Genomic DNA, 20,365 nt, shown 5'->3' on the forward strand with positions numbered 1-20,365 from the left:
TTTAAGTCATATAATTTATGCAAGTAAGTTGTATTCCCTTCCAACAACCTCCAAAACTTTAAAATCAATTTGCCAGTAATATATATTATGTAGTGAAATTTGTTAATAAAAGCTGAGTAAGGAGATCAGTTGAAGGATGGCATTTTTTAAATGTGCATGCTTTCCATTATTTAAATGTTCACCTTTTAAATAATCAGTTAACTTTCGCGCAAAGATGAAAGTTGGCTTAAATATTAATGTTTGTACAACCATATATATATTCATTATTTAATAGAAGTATGTCTAATTTCTTTGTTATAAATGTTTTTAGGCAATGTGATACTTTTAAAGATAATGGGATATATAAATTCTGAAGAGGGACTTTATTCTAACTCACACAATGGAATTAAAAGGAAATATACACACCCCTTTTGTAAAATCCATGTAGTTAAAATTAAAAGTTGGATTTAGTAAATAGGGCTAACAAACTGCTTGAGTTTTTTTCCTATCAGATGACTGCTTCCTCTGGTCTTTTGAAATGATTAGCTTGGGTTGATCTAGATGTTATGGAGCTCCAAAGCATCTACAATATTGAGTGTCCTTTGAAAGGAAAACAGTGCAAATCTGTGAAAACAAAAGTTGGTTCAGAGTCTTAGAATGGAGGGCTAAGCCCCAGTAGGATACTGAAAGTTAAGCTTAATTAGCTTCAGGGTAAATCTGTCTCTGTTTAGGTGATGAGTCAACATGGGTAGTGTGAAACATTCATTTCAAAACAAGCAAGCAGTTTCCATTGGCTAAATGTTTGCTGTGAATTGTAAATATTTTGAAAGTCTCAAAAAAATTCTTTGATACTTTGTATGCATTTTCACTCATTAAAAATGTTTTCACCACTGAGTCTGAACTTCTATCTTAAAATTTTATTTAATTGTGATGGAAGCAAGGCAGGCCCAGATTAAGACCTTTCAACATCTTAAATAGGGTGCCTTAACCCACATGTACTTACAAATAAAATGATACTAACCCATAGAACATAACATTTACATGTATGTACTGGAATTAAAATAGTTTCTTTCTAATTTTCTGTTTTAAAATTCTGTAATGGTATATAAAAATAAACTTTTCTCATACTTGTATTGCCCCTGATTTGTAGCTGCTTTGAGCACCTGCTTAATGTGCCCTGAAGTGGGACATAATCTAACAGACAATTAATTGGCTTTGAGTCTGCTTATCAGCACTCCTTTTTCAGAGTTTAATTCTGACTTGCCATTGCCCCTTATCCTTTTTTACCTTATTTTACTCTCTGAACTTAATGGGCATGAAAATAACTTGAGCATACATGTGCCTTATATTGGGTTGAATTTAGGTTTACAGTTACTCAGACACCTTGAAAAGTCATAAGGACATGTGAAATATTGTGGCAAAATGATCTGAACACCAGTAAGCTATTTTTCTTAATGAAACATTTAAAAAATATATATGTTTTTTTTACTCCAAAGCTATATGCCAATTTCATGGACGAACCTACTTTGAAGGAGAAAGAAATACAGTCTACTCCTCTTCTGGAGTATGTGTTCTCTATGAGTGCAAGGTAAGGAAGCTCTTCATGTGTGTTTCAAATTTCTTTCAGTTACATGAACACAGTAAATGTTCCTTTAAAAATCTCACCCTTGTAATACCTTTAAAACTTCTGAGGCAAAGAGAAAATTTAAGAAATTTAAGATGATAATTATAGCTCAAATATATAGAAATTCTCATTGTTTTTGCAGTCATGTAAATTAGTGGTTGTAAAATAATTTTCCCAATAAATAAAAATACCCTTTTGTCAAATTAAAGTTTTATGAAGTTGTCTTATATTTTCCAAATACAAATCAACTCCTTGTTTGCTGTTTTGAAGAAAATGTATTAGATAAAATTAGACTCAGCCTGTTCTCACTCTTGCTTTTGACTTGTGATAAATATCACTCAGACCAATTAAAATCAGAACAAAATTTACCTAATAAAAAATTAGGTGTTGGATGGAGATGAGGCTGATATTGATCTTAATTCCTTTGGGAGGAATCTTTTAAATAATTTTAAGGGGAATGTTTTATAAATGTGCTCTTGATGTATGCTTCTGAAGCAAATGTGATTCATTTTAAGTCTGCTTCTTGACCTACTAATTGAAAAACTAAATATGTTTCATAACACTTTTCACATTTACCTTTTATAAACTATGATTTTATATTACTTGACCATAATGTTATATTTCAAGCCATATTCTATCTAAAGGAAACTGTCTACATATAAAGTTTCTGCTTTACATTTGATCCTTAATTTTCTTCTTCAAATGCCTCTTGTACATGGTTTGTGGGGATGATTTAGTATATATAGATTATTTAGAAAATTAAGATAAGTGATTTACTCTGCTGGCAATAAACTGTGAGCATTCATATGATTAAGTGTTGGGGAAAGGAAAATCCTCAGAATTTTGCCAAGATAAGTTGAATCTGAAAAATCCAGCCATATACGTCATGCATCTTAAGTTGGAAGACATTTGGGATAAGCAAGGCAGAGACATAAAGATGCAAAACTGTGACAGATTTGGTTTCTAGAACGTGAAAGCTCTGATTTGTTCATGTCCGTTATAAGGTATTCTAGCTGCTTCTTTTGGCTTTAAATAAGCTCTCCCATGATGGAGGTTACCATCTTAAAGTTAAGGGAGCTGGGGCATAGGAACACTAACACAATTGCTGAAGCTATATTTCAAGATGGATTTTTCTCTGTCAGCCTCCCTTCACCAATGCTGTTTTGAGTGGAGCAGGTCCCACTGTAGATATAAGGATTGGAAGACTTGGAGTGAGATCTAGCAACACCAAGGAAATCAGAGAAATTTTACTTCAAGGAAGGTGGAAAACTTTTATCAGCTGGTTTCTAAGTAAACTTTAACTTTGAAATATCAGCCCTAAATCTGAAAGTTGTGAGGGCATTTGAAGATTCTCCACTTTGTGTGTGTGTGTGTTCTTTTCATTTGATAAGTGTATTCCATAATATTGATAATTAAGATCTAAAATTTACTGAGATAGTTTCCTATTTGATTTTAAAATACCTATAAAGTGATTTTATTTTAAATTCAATTTGTGAGAAGTCTGTGTATGGGCAACTCTGCAGGTGCTTAATAAATATTGGGTGAATGAATAAATGTTACTATTTATTTGCTCAAACAAAAGAAATCACTTCCTACCCTCTAATGCTGTGCTGTCCAGTAGAAATATGATGCAAGCCACACATGTGATTTTTATTTGCACTAATTTTATGTATTCAACCCCATATATCCAAAATATTATCATTTCTAATGTAATCAATATAAAATTCTTAATGAAATATTTTACATTATTTTATCATATGAAGTCATCAGAATCTTGTAGCTAGTGGCTATGGATTCTACAGCACAGCTCTACCAGAATTTCTTAAGCTTTTGTATTCTTCACTAAATTCTTGACATTAAGGACTCCCATTGTTTTTTCTCCCTTCAGACCCCTGAGCTATTTTACATAATTGTCATCTCTCTCAGGCTTCCATTTTCTGGGCTGTCAATTCTAGTCCTTCTTTGTTCCTTTATTGTCAGTTTTGTGGCCTTGAAAATGTGTCCTGGGGGGGTCTGTGAGTTTCATAGTAACACAGAAAAACACTGTGGTCCTGAAAATAAGATTATCAGAATGGATATTACCGTCAAACCAAAGGAAGAATAGCGTTTGACTCCACTGTATACATGTCTTCTGACACTTTCTTTCTTTTTTTTCCTGCCATTGTGGTGACTTGGAGAAGGTCCTTTCCATTGATAAGCCAGGAAGAGGGAGATATTGAAATTACGATTTCTTCAATAAAAGCAGTACTTATAGAAATGATATCTAAAAAGCTAAGCTGTTGAGCAGTATTAAGATGGAAGCCTTCAAGTTCCAAAGGTTATTTTATTACTTATATATTGGTAAGCATAGTATAACAGTTAATGACCCTCGCTCTTAAAGAGACTGGAGGTTGACAGTATAGAAGCAAAATGTTTGCTTCAAGGGCAGTGCTGTTACATTTATCAGAAAAGTATTCTGTTCTGTATTTTGGTTTCTCTTTGAGAAGGGTTTTATCTGCTTTGGTGGCTAGAACTATAATCGTTTTACATTGATTTATTCATTCATTCAGGAAAATTTTTCGATTGCTTATTATATGCCAGAAAAAATGCAAGACATTCATGCTCAAGAGACATAAATCCTGTCCTCATTTTCCTTATAGTTTTGTGAGAGATCGCCAATGTGCCTCATCACACTCACTTGGGATAATCTATAACAGTTTAGGAAACTTTGACATGAGAATGTTTAAAAAGCCTGGGTTTTATTTATTGTTTTTTCCAAAGTGAGCTATTAATAGAATTCAAACTGTATCTTTGACACAGTTGTCATCTGGATGTGCAAATATGTTGTAAACTAACAGAATCTTTCAGGATTACCCTGATGTTTGGAAATTGAAGGAATGGCTGCAGTGTGGCATGCTTCCATTCCCAGAGCTGCTTGTCCATTTGAAAGGCTTTCCAGTTGTCATTTAATGTCATTTTGCAAGTGCGTGTGTGACCTGTGCAGAGGTTCTCAGGGTGAAAATTTTACTTTCATGTTTGAAGAAATCTCTTGGATGCCGGATCTGGAAACTTCTGAGTTATTCCTAATTAAGAGGTTTGAAGCTTGTATTTTCTGTTGTCTGACAGGACCAGACCATGAAGCTGGTTGAGAGTTCAGGCTGTCCAGCTCTGGATTGTCCAGAGTCTCATCAGATTACCTTGTCTCATAGCTGTTGCAAAGTTTGTAAAGGTAAGGCTTTTCTGTAAAATAAAATTTATGTGCACGAGTCATTCTAAGAGGCTACTTCAACTGACAGGAAATAGAACTTTTTATAATCAAGTTATTTCCAAAGACTATTGAATTAAAATCGAGATGCTCCCATGCATTTCTGCAGGGTGTATTGTACCTGTCTCAAGCTCTGGGTTTCTATACTTCTCTCTGTGTACTTGTTCTGAGTCAGCATGGCATTGTTGAAAACATTTACACAACAATGCTGAGTTATTTTATTGTTTCTTTTTGTTGCGGGGGTGGGGGGGATTTCCTTTCTTTTCTCTTCAGTCTGTTTTTATAATTGTCTGAGCATAATTCCCATGTTGTTCAAATCCGTCTCTTCACAATTCCACTCTCCTTCACTGATAGGCTTCTACACTACCAAGAAGAGAGAGGCCATCAGACATGCATTGCTTGTTCTGTGTTGCCTCTGTGATGATAAGCCTATGACCAATAAGTAGAAGGAACTTAGATTTTTAGTTCAGTATAAGAAAACAGTAAAACTTGAGGTATTCAGAAATGCAGTGGGCTGCCCAGGAGGCAGTGAGTTGCCCATCACTAAAGATTCTTAAACTTGGTATTTTGTTATAGATTTAAGTATTAAACTAAAGGATTAATTATATGGAATTTTTATGTTCCCTACCAATCATGAAATTATATGTGCCTTCTTGTGTTATCCTGAAATCATGTGTTTGTGAATCTGTCTCCTTCATTGGATTTTGCACCTTAAGGGCAGGGCTGGGTCTTTATATTCATCTCTATATTCTTTTTTTTTTTTTTTTTGCATTACGCGGGCCTCTCACTGTTGTGGCCTCTCCCGTTGCGGAGCACGGGCTCCGGACACGCAGGCTCAGTGGCCATGGCTCACGGGCCCAGCCGCTCTGCGGCATGTGGGATCCTCCTGGACCGGGGCACGAACCTGTGTCCCCCGCATCGGCAGGCGGACTCGCAACCACTGCGCCGCCAGGGAAGCCCCACCTCTATATTCTTAATACCTAGTATGGCACCTGGGATGTAGTTGAGACTCATAACTCATGTAGTTGGTACTGTATAACAGTGCCGTAAATGAGCTACTAGCACTTGTTTTAATAATAGCCTTTATTGGTGCAAAATAAAACTTAAATGGAAAAAGGTAAGAAAAATAAACTTTATAAAACATATACTATTTTGTTTCCTTTTAATCTCATCTATTAAAAAGGAAACATGAGATCCCTCTCTCCCATTTTTAGGAGGGTGGTACAGTTTTTTCATTTTCTTTTTAGCTACTTCTTCCATCCATTCAATTAAGATGGCCTGATTGCATCCATTTCTTTTTAAAGAGCCTTAATACATTACCAAAAGCAAGTTAAGAATGGAAAAGCTAGCTACAAAACTGGTTACATTTAAATTGTCTATAGTTTTAAAAAATAATATGTTTACACAGCCCACTCAAAATATCAATACAATGACAAAATATACTGTGACCTACACCCCCTCCACCTGAGATCCTGATATCATTGATATGTGACCGGTCAGAGCCAGAACCAAACTCAGGTTTGGCTTCTTATTGCTCAAAAGTCAATGTTCTAGAGACAAGGATTGGTGGAAAAAGAAAGATGTATTATTCAGGAAGCCGGCAACCTGGGAAGATGGACTAGTGTCCCCAAAACCATCTCCAAGTTGCCAGTTAGGAGACAAGAATTTGTAAAGAAAAAGTTCAGAGGTGTGCAGTAGGGGGCTATGTATGGAGCAGCACAGTGTGCTTCAATAATTACCTTGAAATTGATGGTGCAGTGGTCTGGTCCGAGTCACCTTGATTGTGTAGGGAGAGCAGTTCATCTGTAGCTGCAGGCTTGAAATGTCCTGTAGTTCCTGGAATTTCTCAAGCATGCAGAAGGTTATTCTTTAAGCATTTAATCATATTATAGCTTATTCAGGCCTAGGTCATAGGTTTTTCTCAAAATGGAACTGGGGCTTCCAATATGGAGTTGCCTTCGCTAAGGCAGAAGCTCAAATCCCCTTTCCTAATTCCTGAATAAATGTTTCAGAGCCAGATTTCAGATATATGGGATGGAGCCTTGGTATCACCTTAAAAAACACTCTTCAGTAAATTATTTTACTCAGCCTGGATTGAGAACCTCTGGTTTAGAACTGGAACTGAAATTGGACAAGTTGGCCTTTCTTGAAACATTTAGCACCATTTAAAATAAAGGTTACTTCCATTTCTGACTTCAAATAAATAGAATAAACAAATGAGTCCTCCTGGTATTCTCTGACTTTTAAACTAAAAAAGTCAAGTTTTGAAGGATTAAATTTTGAGTCAACTCCTACACACATATTGTGACAAATTCATTTGTAGTAAGGTTGGCTCCAGTTTCCAGGCCTGTCTGCCTAGTGCTAAAGATGCCATGTTCACATCTGAAAAACTAAGTTGTTCAACAACAGTTAGTAAATATTCCCTGAGGGCAGAGCATGAGATTAAATTGTTGACCTTTCCACTGGAGGCTTGGCCAGTGGTTGGAAACCAAGCTGTGCACCGAAATAAGGCTCCAAATTTCTAGGCACCAAGTCAAATCCGCCAGGGCTGTTTTCTAGGTACCCTGCTGTCTTCCATTGTAGCAGCTCAGGAACAGTGTAGCAGGAATGTTCTTTTCACTTTTCTCATATTTGAGAGCTCTTTCAAGGAAGCTTATGACAAATTACAATACAACAGAGACTTCATGATACAGTGAGGACTCTGACTTAGAAAGGTGCAGAAATAACGTGAAACTGTATGTTTTCGTATCTCAGCCCTTCCCATTCTTCTTCTCCTCCCTTGGCCACCCCTTTCTCTGCTTACAGACCACAAGTCCTATTCACTGGATGCCCAACTTTAATTTAGCATTGACTTTGTCGTGCCTTACAATTAGAAGTGATAGAGGCACCATGTGCATATGGCTGAGTGGGTTTGTTTGCACCCAACTTCTGGACAATTCATAGTTTCCCACATCATTCAATTACATCTTCATGATTCTTGTTATCTGTGTACCAAAAATAACATTATTTAGTTAATGTTTTAATGTCTACTGTTAGTCAACTCATTTTGTGAAAATGTAGTTTTATTCCTAAGCAGTAGTATCCATGAAATAATGGTATTATTTGTTAGATTCATGTATTTTTTTTATCACATTTAAATAATTCCATTGCTATCAGTACTGTTTTTTTAAATGTTCATCCATGCACGTGAACTACCTTTTGGGAAAAATCAGAATTATCCATCATCTTGCAGACGATACTGATATCAGTTAGTATTATTTCAGGTACAAGTGATAGAACACCCAATCCAACTGACTTAAGCAAACAGTGGAATACATGGCCCTAGTGAGTGGCTTGACTCAGTTCTCAAATCTCGCCCCTTTGCTTAGATGCATCTTTCTGTTTGTCTCCTCTGAGGTGGCCTTATTTTCAGACTCTGTGTGTTCCCTGACATTCTTATGCTCATGTTATTATGATACTCAAGTAGGTGGAAGAGTTGAACAAAGGTCCCAGAATTGAGTTTCAATTATCTGCATTAACCTGAACTGCATCATTTGCTCAGACCTGAAGAAATTACTATGTCCAAGCCAGTGGGATGCATTGATTGGTGTGGCCTTAACCAGTGGTCAGTGTAGTCCATTTTCCTGTAAGCACCTAGGCTAACAGTAGAGGTGAAGAGTTCATCCCAGGTATGACTAGGTTTTTGTTTTGTTCTGTTTTTTTCCACAAAAAGGAGGAATAGACACCTGTAAGGCAAAACCAACAAATATTCACCTCAAAACTATTGCATTCTCTTTCTCCTGGTTATTATGAATAACATTTATTTATATTGTTCTTATGCATAATCTTTTGTATACAATCCTTCCTTACCCTTTTGTATCCTCAGTCATAGAGAAATGCTTAATATTATAGAAAGATCTAGTACACTTAATGAAAGAATCTCATGTAAATTTGGAAAGCTTAAAAGGAATAGAAAACTTGGTATCCTTGAGGTTAAAACCCAAAGGAGGAAATAAAAGAAAGACCTGATTGTATTAGGTCATTAATCTATCCATTTATAGCAAATATTTGAATTTTCTCCTATGATAGGTATCTCAACACATTTGGTTTATGGCTTGTTAGTAATACTCTAACTGCTTTAATTATTAAAAAATGCTATACTGTTGCACTTTTACATAGATGATCTCATTTGAACCTTTTGCAAGGTAGATATTATCCTAATTTTACAGGTGAGAAAAGCTGAAGGTTTAGAAAGGTTAATTAACTTACACAGCTAGTAATTTACACAGCCAGTAAGTGGTAGAGATCAGATGTAAATCCAGGTCTTTCAACTCCAAAAACCAAGCACAGATGAGTAGGAATGTGGCTATAATGGTGGTAGGACTATGGTTTATTGCCAACCCATACTCTGATTTTTTTTGAAGTTCTTCCCTATAGATTGGAAACAAGCTCCTTTAACTGAGTCTGAATTTTCTAAGCATCAGTAGTTAACATTTTAACCTTGGCATTTTTGAATCTAAGCAGTAAAACAACCAATAGATTCAATCAACTTATTTGTTGAGAGACTAAGTCAAAATAGCTATCTGACATTGTTTAGAGTAAATTAGTATTTGACAAAATTTTCAGTTTTCAAGTCTCCAGGTTAACTTAAAAATCTCATCTGATGAAAAGTGAAGTACTCCCTAACTGAACCTAAAACAATGAAAAGTAGAATCATACTGTTATCTTAATTTTTTTTTTTTAATAATTTGGTGCAATTTATTTATTTATTTATTTATTTATTTTTGCGGTACACGGGCCTCTCACTGTTGTGGCTCTCCCGTTGTGGAGCACAGGCTCCAGACGCGCAGGATCAGCAGCCATGGCTCATGGGCCCAGCCTCTCCGCGGCATGTGGGATCTTCCCAGACCGGGGCACGAACCCGTGTCCCCTGCATTGGCAGGCGGACTCTCAACCACTGCGCCACCAGGGAAGCCCCATACTGTTATCTTATAGTTAGAAAATTATTGCAGCAATTAAACACTGCATGGTGAGCGTGTGCATGATATTTGATGCTGAGATGAGGGGGTCTTACCATTATTTATACAGACGGGAAATGGATTGTAATAGAGGAGGCTTATGGCATAGACATAATGATGCTTATGGCATCAAAATGAAGTGTTGAAAGATAGTTTTGAAAAATATAAACTTACGAAAGAAAAGTAAAATTGTGTCAGGAACAGTTCCTGTTCTTAGTCACTGCTCTCTAAAAGTTGTTTGAAGCATTACAGGTAAACTTCTGCAGATTTAGCGCTGTGTTAAAACATGGTCTCTTAATTCTCTGTGTATCTTAAGGAGTGGGCCAGGTTTTTTTTAGTAACATTGTTTTAATTTAGAATAAATATAAAGTGATTTTTTTGAACATTTTCATTTTAGGTTGATGATGTGCTGAGCTATTGGTATAGAGAATGAGGATGACTTTTTAGCTGAAATTATGCCTCATCATGCATTGTAAAAAGACACTGGAATACATTTTAAGAAATATGGTCTCAATTTTAGCTACTTAAAGAAAGAAATAAAAAGACCCAAGGAGAAAACATTTTTAACTTTTCCTTTCCTTAAGAGTGAACCTTTTACTTCTAAATTTTCAGCCTTAATCATGAGAATTTAGATTGTGAAGAATCTTGTCAAGAAAAGTTGTCAGGTGATTTCAGTGCTGTTATTGACTATATATTTTTCCAATCTTCATACACTCTGTTCTATTTTATTTTATTTCTGTAGAAATCACTAATTCTTTTGATTTTTCCTATCCTTTTTAAAAGCATCACTGTATTTTGAGAGCCTTACCCTTCCTAAGACTTATTAAATTGTACAAACACTATTTTACTATACATTGTAGTTGCATTTCATGGGAGATTTGTTTTAACTCTGGGTCAATATTCAACATAGTCATTATGGGCACAAACCAATTGGAATGGACATCAACCATTGTGCTGAACCAGAGTATACCTTTTGGCTGTGGTATAGCTTAGTTCACCCTTTCACTGAATCACAGCACTGTATGGTAATTTGATAACAAATAAGATGAGTGTAGAACTTACATCTTCATGATTTGCTCAAGTAAAAGTCTTTTCTTGCATGTAAGCAGATGAGTTTATTCTGAGCTACATGAAATGTATTCTTCTGGACCTCTTTTCTTTTATACATGGTGAAAAAGTAATTCATTAGATAATGTAAAACTAGACAGAAAATTTATGCATCAAGCAATTTGAAAATTGTTTGAATGATGTATAATCATATAATTTTCATTAAATGTGGATTCCAGTGTTCCAGCTTTTTATTTCAGCATCTTAGATGATCTTTGAACAGGGATTCACACAGGAAAAAGAGATTTGAGAAATTACACATGATTGGTGTCACTGTTTATGAAATGTTCCATTTTTCTTTCCTCTACATAAAGACTCTGGAATCTGTGAAATCTTTATAATTCATAAAAACTTTATTTTTCTTTTGAGTGGACATACTTTGTCTTGAAGATTTCCTGAGAAAATTAGATTAAAGTGATGTGATTTTTTTTTACACATTTAGAGTTTTGTGGGGTTTTTTAAGGATGCCAAGTTGTCTGTTTCATTTCTTAAATACATAATGTGCACATCTCATCTGGCTTGGTCTGTATTACTCATAGTTATTGACAGTGTTCAATCACTAATTCTCAGATCACTTTCCTTCCTCACTGTGTTGTCTTCTATATTGTAAATCTTCATTTTGTACTCCAAGAATCTTTCTTTGTTTCCAATATTTGGAGGACTGTAATTGGAATATTAGGGACGAGGGATAGCATTTATAAATTCAGAAATAGAGGAGACTTCAAGAAGGAATTAATTGAGTTAAACACACTCAAAAACTTTTTAGTACACATAGCATATGGTCCTATAAACATTGGATGAAGATATCAACTTAATCGTTTAGAGAAATATAGCTTCTAAATCAAAGAAAGAATTTAAGGAGACAAAGTTTATTTGCTTTGTTATGCTTTTATTTACCCTAATAAGTTTCTTTTTTCTTGTAGGTTATGACTTTTGTTCTGAAAGGCATAACTGCATGGAGAATTCTGTCTGCAGAAATCTGAATGACAGGGCCGTTTGTAGCTGTCGAGATGGTTTTAGGGCTCTTCGAGAGGACAATGCCTACTGTGAAGGTAATCCTTGTAATGATGTGTAGTTTGGCTGTATAAATTTCCTAGGATTACTGCATGCAAAATTTATTAATTTCCCAGGTCGTCAAGTTGATGGGCCCATTAAAAGCAGTGAATTTAATCTGAAGCATATTAATCAGCTAAAAATAATTATCTTTCAAATTAAAGTTTTTCAGCTATCTGCTACATGTCAGACTAACCAGTTAATATGGCTGGGTTTCTTGAATTAGGACAATGCTTCCACTGTGAAATTGCCTTCTTTTTTTCATAATTAGATATTCAGGTAGTTCATACATTGACATGATTACTGTGCTTGCAGTTATAATTGTAGTCAAATTTTTTCCAACAGTGTTGTATAACAAAGACAGTCAATTAACAGGAACATAAAGTGCCCAGCACCATTTTTGTTTGCTACTGTCTGTAATCTCAGTGGTTTTATTCATGCTCTGTGGTATTTAGTAAATAGCTCCAGTGGAGAAAATTATTTCCTAATTATTTTAAAAATCTTAACTAATACCCCAGGTAGTTTATTGTCTCATTGAAACAGTCCAAATACAGTGATGAGGCCCCTGGCATTCACAAATTCTGTGGCTTTGACTGTTCGGGAAGACCCTAGAAGTCCATGAGATGTAGTAATTTATAATTTCCCCAAGGCACACATTTGAATCATTCTCATTAATTGTGTGACTAGCTAGTGGATCTTTCAAGTAAGAACACTGATATGGTGGTATTTGGGCACTTGGACAGTTTTGGACTTACCCTTTCCAGATGTCAAGAATGTACCATCAGTCCTTAGAGATTGTGTTTAGCTACATAATGATTTACTGGCCCTTGGGAAACCAATTTCTTTTGTTTCCCTCAGGTTTCAATAGATTTTCTCTGCCTTAAAAATTGGTATTCACTTTTTAAATTGACCTTTTTTTCCCTCAGCATATTCCTTTAAATGCTTCTGATGCAGTCCTAAAGAGACCATTCTATTTTTGCCAAAAGAAAGACATATAGCTTCCCTTCCCCATTCATAGGTAGATTTAAAATTCCTCATTTTGAAAGGTTTTATATTAGAAATGAATTTAAAGTAACTTAGTTAAATAATGTATTTTTCATTAATATTTGGGATCTCTAATATGTAATAAGTTCCACTGATACTGTTAATGTGTGTAACATGAAATCACATGATATAAATTCATACAATACCTCTTTTTGAATCTTAATCTTATGATAATTCATATTTTGAGCTGCTTCTTTTTGTTGTTGTTAAGTATATTCACTCTTGTAATAAATATTTAGTGAGCACCTACTGTGTACCAAGCACTTTTCTAGGCACTGGGTAGGAAATGGTGAATAAGACTGATAAGGTTCCAGTGCTCAGGAGCTAATATTCAAGGGAGAAGACAGAGAATAAGTGGGTAACTTAGAGTAGAGAAGGCAATTTAAGGTAGTAATAAATAGGAGGAAGAAAGTTAAGCAGGATGATGTGATAGAAATTGATTGAGGATTAATTTAGATGAGACGGTCAAGGAAAGCCTCTGGGCTTGGGGTTGGAAGGGGATTGACAGTTGAATTGAGACTTGATGATAAGGAAGTAACATGGAAAGCTCTGCAACAGAGCATTCCAACTAGAAGGAATAGCAAGTAGGTAGACCCTTAGTGGTAACTAGCTTGGATGTTCTAGAAACAGAAAGAAGGATAATGTGATGGAGCAGATGGGTCAGTTAAGATGCAATTGGAGAATTAGGTAGGGGCCAGGTAATGTAGGGAGACTGTAAGTATTTTAGATTCATCTAGTAGGGGGGTGATATGTACAGACTTGTATCAAAAAAGGTAGCTCTGGCTGCAAGGTGTTAGATGAACTCTGGGGTTGGATGTGGTCAGAAGAACAGAAGTGTAAACAGGAAGACCAGTTGGAAGACTATTGCAGAAGCCTAAGCAAAGCTGTTGATGGCCTGAATTAAGAGAGTGGTAAGAGAGAGAAAGAGAAGGAGCATATTTACGTATGTTTTGGAAGTAGAGACAACAATGCTTGCAGATAATTTACTGTAGAGGAGAATTAAAGAGTGATAAATGGGAGTCAGGGTTTTGATTTTGAGCAGCACATGGATGATGTTGCCATTTATTGAGACAGGAAAGAGTTCAAGGCAAGAGGCCAGAAATTTAGATTATTTATCAATACAACCTGTTGAAAATTGATTTAATTATAAAGACTAGATCTGTGTTTTTATCTACACATTTATCTGTAGTGCAAATTGGCAGCTGTTTTCTATTCTGAATGGATCATACTGGAAAATGGTTTGTAAATTTCCTCATGTTATTTATTTTTCATTTAAGGAAGTAATCTTCAAAAGTTAAAATAATGGAAAAACTTGTTGGTTTATTATAGGAATCTTGAATTTTTTATACATGAGTACTTCTAGTGTATCTTTTGTTGTTCATGTTAACAGATTCTGCAGTATTCTGATCAAATTTGATTTTCTTTTTCATTTTGTTTTATTGTTGCTAAGAATTTTTTATTGAAATGTAATTGACTTACATACTATATTAGTTTCAGATGTACAACATAGTAATTTGATATTTGGATACATTACAAAATGATCAGCATGATAAGTCTAGTTACCATCTGTCACAATATAAAGTTATTACGATATTATTGACTGTATTACCTATGCTTTATGTTACATCCCAAGACTTATTTATTTTATAACTTGAGGTTTGTACCTCTAAATATCCCTCACCTATTTCACTAATCCACCAACCCCCTTCCCCTATGGCACCCACCAGTTTGTTCTCTGTTTATATGAGTCTGTTTCTCTTTCATTATATTTGTTCATTTGCTTTGTTTTTTAGATTTGACATATAAGTGAAATCATATAGCATTTCTCTTTCTTTGTCTGACTTATTTCAATTAGCATAATACCCTCTTGGTCCATCCATGTTCTCACAAATGCAAGATTTCATTCTTTTTATGTCAGAGTAATATTCCATTGTATATATATACCACATCTTATATATCCTTTCATCTATCGATGGGCCCTTAGGGTGCTTTCATATCTCAGCTATTTTGAATAATGCTGCAATGAACATAGGGGTGCATATATCTTTTTGAATTAGTGTTTTTGTTTTCTTTAGAAAAATACCCAGAAGTGGAATTGATGGATCTTATGGTAGCTCTATTTTTAATTTTTTGAGGAGCCTCCATACTGTCATCCATAGTGACTATATCAATTTAGATTCCCACCAACAGTGCACAAGAATTCCCTTTTATCCACACCCTTGCCAACACTTGTTATATGTTGTCTTTTTGATGATAGCCATTCTAACAGGTGTGAGGTGATATTTCATTTTAGTTTTGATTTGCACTTCCCTGATGACTCATGATGTTGAGCATCTTTTCTTGTGCGTCTTGGTCATATGTATGTCTTCTTTAGAAAAATGTCTATTCAGACCCTTTGCCCATTTTTTAATAAGGTTGTTAGTTTTCTTGATGTCGTTATAAGTTCTTTGTATATTTTGGATATGAACCTCTCATCTCATTAGATATATCATTTAAAAATATCTTCTCCCATAAGTAGGCTGCCTTTTGTTTTGTTGATAGTTTCCTTTGCTCTGCAAAAGCTTTTTAGTTTGATGCAGTCCCATTTGTATGTTTTTGCTTTTCTTTCTCTTGCCTAAGAAGACAGATCCAAAAAATTATTTCAAACACTGACGTCAAAGAGTGTACAGCCTATGTTTTCTTCTAGGAGTTTTATGATTTCACGTATTACATTTAAATCTTTAATCCATTTTGAGTTTATTTTTATATGATGTGAGAAAGTAGTCAGTTTGATTCTTTTGCATGTAGCTGTCCAGTTTTCCCAACACCACGTATTGAAGAGGCTATCCTTCCCCTTTGTATATTCTTGCCTCCCTTTTCATAGATTAATTGACCACATAAGTTTGGTTTTAATTCTGGGCTTTCTCTTTTTTTTTTTTTAACATCTTTATTGGAGTATAATTGCTTTACAATGGTGTGTTAGTTTCTGCTTTATAACAAAGTGAATCAGTTATACATATACATATGTCCCCATATCTCTTCCCTCTTGCATTTCCCTCCCTCCCACCCTCCCTATCCCACCCCTCTAGGTGGTCACAAAGCACCTAACTGATCTCCCTGTGCTATGCAGCTGCTTCGCACTAGCTATTTATTTTACGTTTGGTGTGTATATATGTCCATGCCACTCTCTCACTTTGTCCCTTACCCTTCCCCCTCCCCATATCCTCAAGTCCATTCTCTAGTAGGTCTGTGTCTTTATAACTGTCTCGCCCCTTGGTTCTTCATGACCTTTTTTTTTTTTTTTAACATTCCATATATGTGTGTAAGCATGCGGTATTTGTTTTTCTCTTTCTGACTTACTTCACTCTGTATGACACACTCTGAGTCCATCCACATCACTACAAATAACTCAATTTTGTTTCTTTTTATGGCTGAGTAATATTCCATTGTATATATGTGCCACATCTTTACTCATTTATCTGTTGATGGACACTTAGGTTGCTTCCATGTCCTGGCTATTGTAAATAGAGCTGCAATGAACATTGTCGTACATGACTGTTTTTGAATTATGGTTTTCTCAGGGTATATGCCCAGTAGTGGGATTGCTCGGTCGTATGGTAGTTCTCTTTTTAGTTTTTTATGGAACCTCCGTATTGTTCTTCATACTGGCTGTATCAATTTACATTCCCTCCAACAGTGCAAGAGGGTTCCTTTTTCTCCACACCCTCTCCAGCATTTATTGTTTGTGGATTTTTTGATGATAGCCATTCTGACTGCTGTGAGATGATATCTCATTGTAGTTTTGATTAGCATTTCTCTAATGATTAATGATGTTGAGCATTCTTCCCTGTGTTTGTTGGCAATCTGTATATCTTCTTTGGAGAAATGTCTATTTAGGTGTTCTGCCCATTTTTGGATTGGGTTGTTTGTTTTTTTGGTATTGAGCTGCATGAGCTGCTGTAAATTTTGGAGATTAATCCTTTGTCAGTTGCTTCATTTGCAAATATTTGCTCCCATTCTGAGGGTTGTCTTTACGTCTTGTTTATGGTTTCCTTTACTGTGCGAAAGCTTTGAAGTTTCGTTAGATCCCATTTGTTTATTTTTGTTTTTATTTCCATTTCTCTAGGAGGTGGGTCCGAAAGGATCTTGCTGTGATTTATGTCATAGAGTGTTCTGCCTATGTTTTCCTCTAAGAGTTTGATAGTGTCTGGCCTTACATTTAGGTCTTTAATCCATTTTGAGTTCGTTATTGTGTATGGTGTTAGGAAGTGTTCTAATTTCATTCTTTTCCATGTAGCTGTCCAGTTTTCCCAGCACCACTTATTGAAGAGGTTGTCTTTTCTCCACTGTATATTCTTGCCTCCTTTATCAAAGATAATGTGACCATATGTGCGTGGGTTCATTTCTGGGCTTTCTATCCTGTTCCACTGATCTATATTTCTATTTTTGTGCCACTACCATACTATCTTGATTACTGTCACTTTGTAGTATAGTCTGAAGTCAGGGAGCCTGATTCCTCCAGCTCCATTTTTCTTTCTCAAGATTGCTTTGGCTATTCATGGTCTTTTATGTTTCCATACAAATAGTGAAATTTTTGTTCTAGTTCTGTGAAAAATGCCAGTGGTAGTTTGATAGGGATTGCATTGAATCTATAGATTGCTTTGGGTAGCAGAGTCATTTTCACAATGTTGATTCTTCCAATCCAAGAACATGGTATACCTCTCCTTCTATTTGTATCATCTTTAATTTCTTTCATCAGTGTCTTATAATTTTCTGCACACAGGTCTTCTGTGTCCTTAGGTAGGTTTATTCCTAGATATTTTATTCTTTTTGTTGCAATGGTAAATGGGAGTGTTTTCTTAATTTCTCTTTCAGGTTTTTCATCATTAGTGTATAGGAATGCAAGAGATTTCTGTTCATTAGTTTTGTATCCTGCTACTTTACCCAATTCATTGATTAGCTCTAGTCATTTTTTGGTAGCATCTTTAGGATTCTCTATGTATAGTATCATGTCATCTTCAAACAGTGACATCTTTACTTCTTCTTTTCTGATTTGGATTCCTTTTATTTCTTTGTCTTCTCTGATTGCTATGGCTAAAACTTTCAAAACTATGTTGAATAATAGTGGTGGGAGTGGGCAACCTTGCCTTGTTTCTGATGTTAGTGGAAATGGTTTCAGTTTTTCACCATTGAGGACGATGTTGGCTGTGGGTTTCTCATATATGGCCTTTATTATGTTGAGGAAAGTTCCTTCTATGCCTACTTTCTGGAGGGTTTTTATCATAAATGGGTGTTGAATTTTCTTGAGAGCTTTCTCTGCATCACTTGAGATGATCATATGGTTTTTCTCCTTCAAATTGTTAATATGGTGTATCACGTTGGTTGATTTGTGTATACTGAAGAATCCTTGCATTCCTGAGACAAAACCTACTTGATCATCGTGTATGATCCTTTTAATGTGCCTTAGAAGAATCTCTTGAGTTCCCAAGTAGAGGAAATCAGAACTAAGGATTAACAAAATATAGATCCAAAAGAAACCTAAGTAAGTATAGTTGCATTACAAAAACCTGAAACAAATGAGGAGGTCAATTAAAGAAAGGCAGGAGGCATTGAGTTAGTAGACCAGGATGCAGGGATGAATGGGCAAAGAGTGTCAAAAAAAAAAAATGAGAATGTGACTGTGGACAAATTACTTTCAGATATAAGACAAGGGGGTTTGTCTAAAAAGAAACCTTGTTCCCTCTAGAGCTAGTGGAGAATCCATGATGCTTTCATGTGCTTTCACAGGAGTAATAAGATTCTTTAGAAGTAAAAGTTCTATGATTCAATGCACATACAGGCAAAATGAAACAAAATGCAATAATTTCTTGTGTTGGAGACAATCTAGAAAAAAGATCTGATATTCTCTCTATGACTTAGATAGCAAAGTGTTTGAATGTGAGATATATAAAATTTTGATTTCTCATTTAATTAATTTCTCATTTTATTGGCATGTAGTAATCTCTCATGCTCCTTTAATTTCTGCAGTGTCAGTTGTTACTTCTCTTTTTCCATTTCTAATTCTATTGATATGAGTCTTCTCCCTTTTTTTCTTGATGAGTCTGGCTAATGGTTTATTGATTTTGTTTATCTTCTTAAAGAACCAGCTTTTAGTTTTATTTATCTTTGCTCTCATTTCCTTCATTTCTTTTTCATTTATTTCTGCTCAGATCTTTATGATTTCTTTCCTTCTGTTAACTTTGGCGTTTTTTGTTCTTATTTCTCTAATTGCTTTAGGTGTAAGGTTAGGTGGTTTATTTGAGATGTTTCTTGTTTCTTAACATAGGATTGTATTGCTGTAAACTTCCCTCTTAGAACTGTTTTTGCTGCATCCCATATGTGTTGGGTCATCGTGTTTTCATTGTGATTTGTTTCTAGGTAGTTTTTGATTTCCTCTTTGATTTCTTCAGTGATCTCTTGGTTATTAAGTAGTGTACAGTTTAGCCTCCATGTGTTTGTATTTTTTACACATATTTTCCTGTAATTGATATCTGGTCTCATAGCGTTGTGGTCTGTAAAGATACTTGATACGATTTCAGTTTTCCTAAATTTACTGAGGCTTGATTTGTGACCCAAGATATGACCTATCCTGCAGAATGTTCCATGAGCACTTGAGAAGAATGTGTATTCTGTTGCTTTTGGATGGAATGTCCTTTGTATATCAGTTAAGTCCATCTTGTTTAATGTATCATTTAAAGCTTGTGTTTCCTTATTTATTTTCATTTTGTATGATCTGTCCATTGGTGAAAGTGCGGTGTTAACGTCCCCTATTATTATTGTGTTACTGTTGATTTACCCTTTTACGGCTGTTAAAATTTGCCTTATGTTTTGAGGTACTCCTGTGTTGGGTGCATAAATATTTACAATTCTTATATCTTCTTCTTGGATTGATACCCCATAATCATTATGTAGTGTCCTTCTTTGTCTCTTGTAACATTCTTTATTTTAAAGTTTATTTTGTCTGATATGAGAATTGCGACTCCAGCTTTCTTTTGATTTCCATTTGCATGGAATATCTTTTTCTATCCCTTCACTTTTAGTCTGTATATGTCCCTAGGTCTGAAGTGGGTCTCTTGTAGACAGCATATACACGGGTCTTGTTTTTGTAGTCATTCAGCCAGTCTGTGTCTTTTGGTTTGAGCATTTAATCCATTTATATTTAAGGTAATTATTGATATGTATGTTCCTATTATCATTTTCTTAATTTTATTGGGTTTGTTATTGTAGGTCTTTTCCTTCTCTTGTGTTTCCTGCCTCGAGAAGTTCCTTTAGCATTTGTTGTAGAGCTGGTTTGGTGGT

The 20,365-nt window shown here is 35.1% G+C and overlaps 1 protein-coding gene across 2 annotated transcripts in view; it reads left to right on the forward strand.

The window, feature by feature from the left end:
* NELL2 (neural EGFL like 2) overlaps nucleotides 1-20,365 on the forward strand; it is a 460,631-nt gene that overhangs the window by 218,616 nt on the left and 221,650 nt on the right. For both annotated transcript variants that reach the window (XM_081250199.1, XM_081250200.1), the window contains exons 11-13: nucleotides 1,476-1,567; nucleotides 4,709-4,811; nucleotides 11,875-12,003. In XM_081250199.1, coding sequence (XP_081106325.1) covers nucleotides 1,476-1,567; nucleotides 4,709-4,811; nucleotides 11,875-12,003 — 324 coding nt within the window. The remainder of the gene's footprint in view (nucleotides 1-1,475; nucleotides 1,568-4,708; nucleotides 4,812-11,874; nucleotides 12,004-20,365) is intronic.

This window comes from Mesoplodon bidens (assembly GCF_964165515.1).
Source record: "Mesoplodon bidens genome assembly, chromosome: 11".
NCBI lineage: Eukaryota > Metazoa > Chordata > Mammalia > Artiodactyla > Ziphiidae > Mesoplodon > Mesoplodon bidens.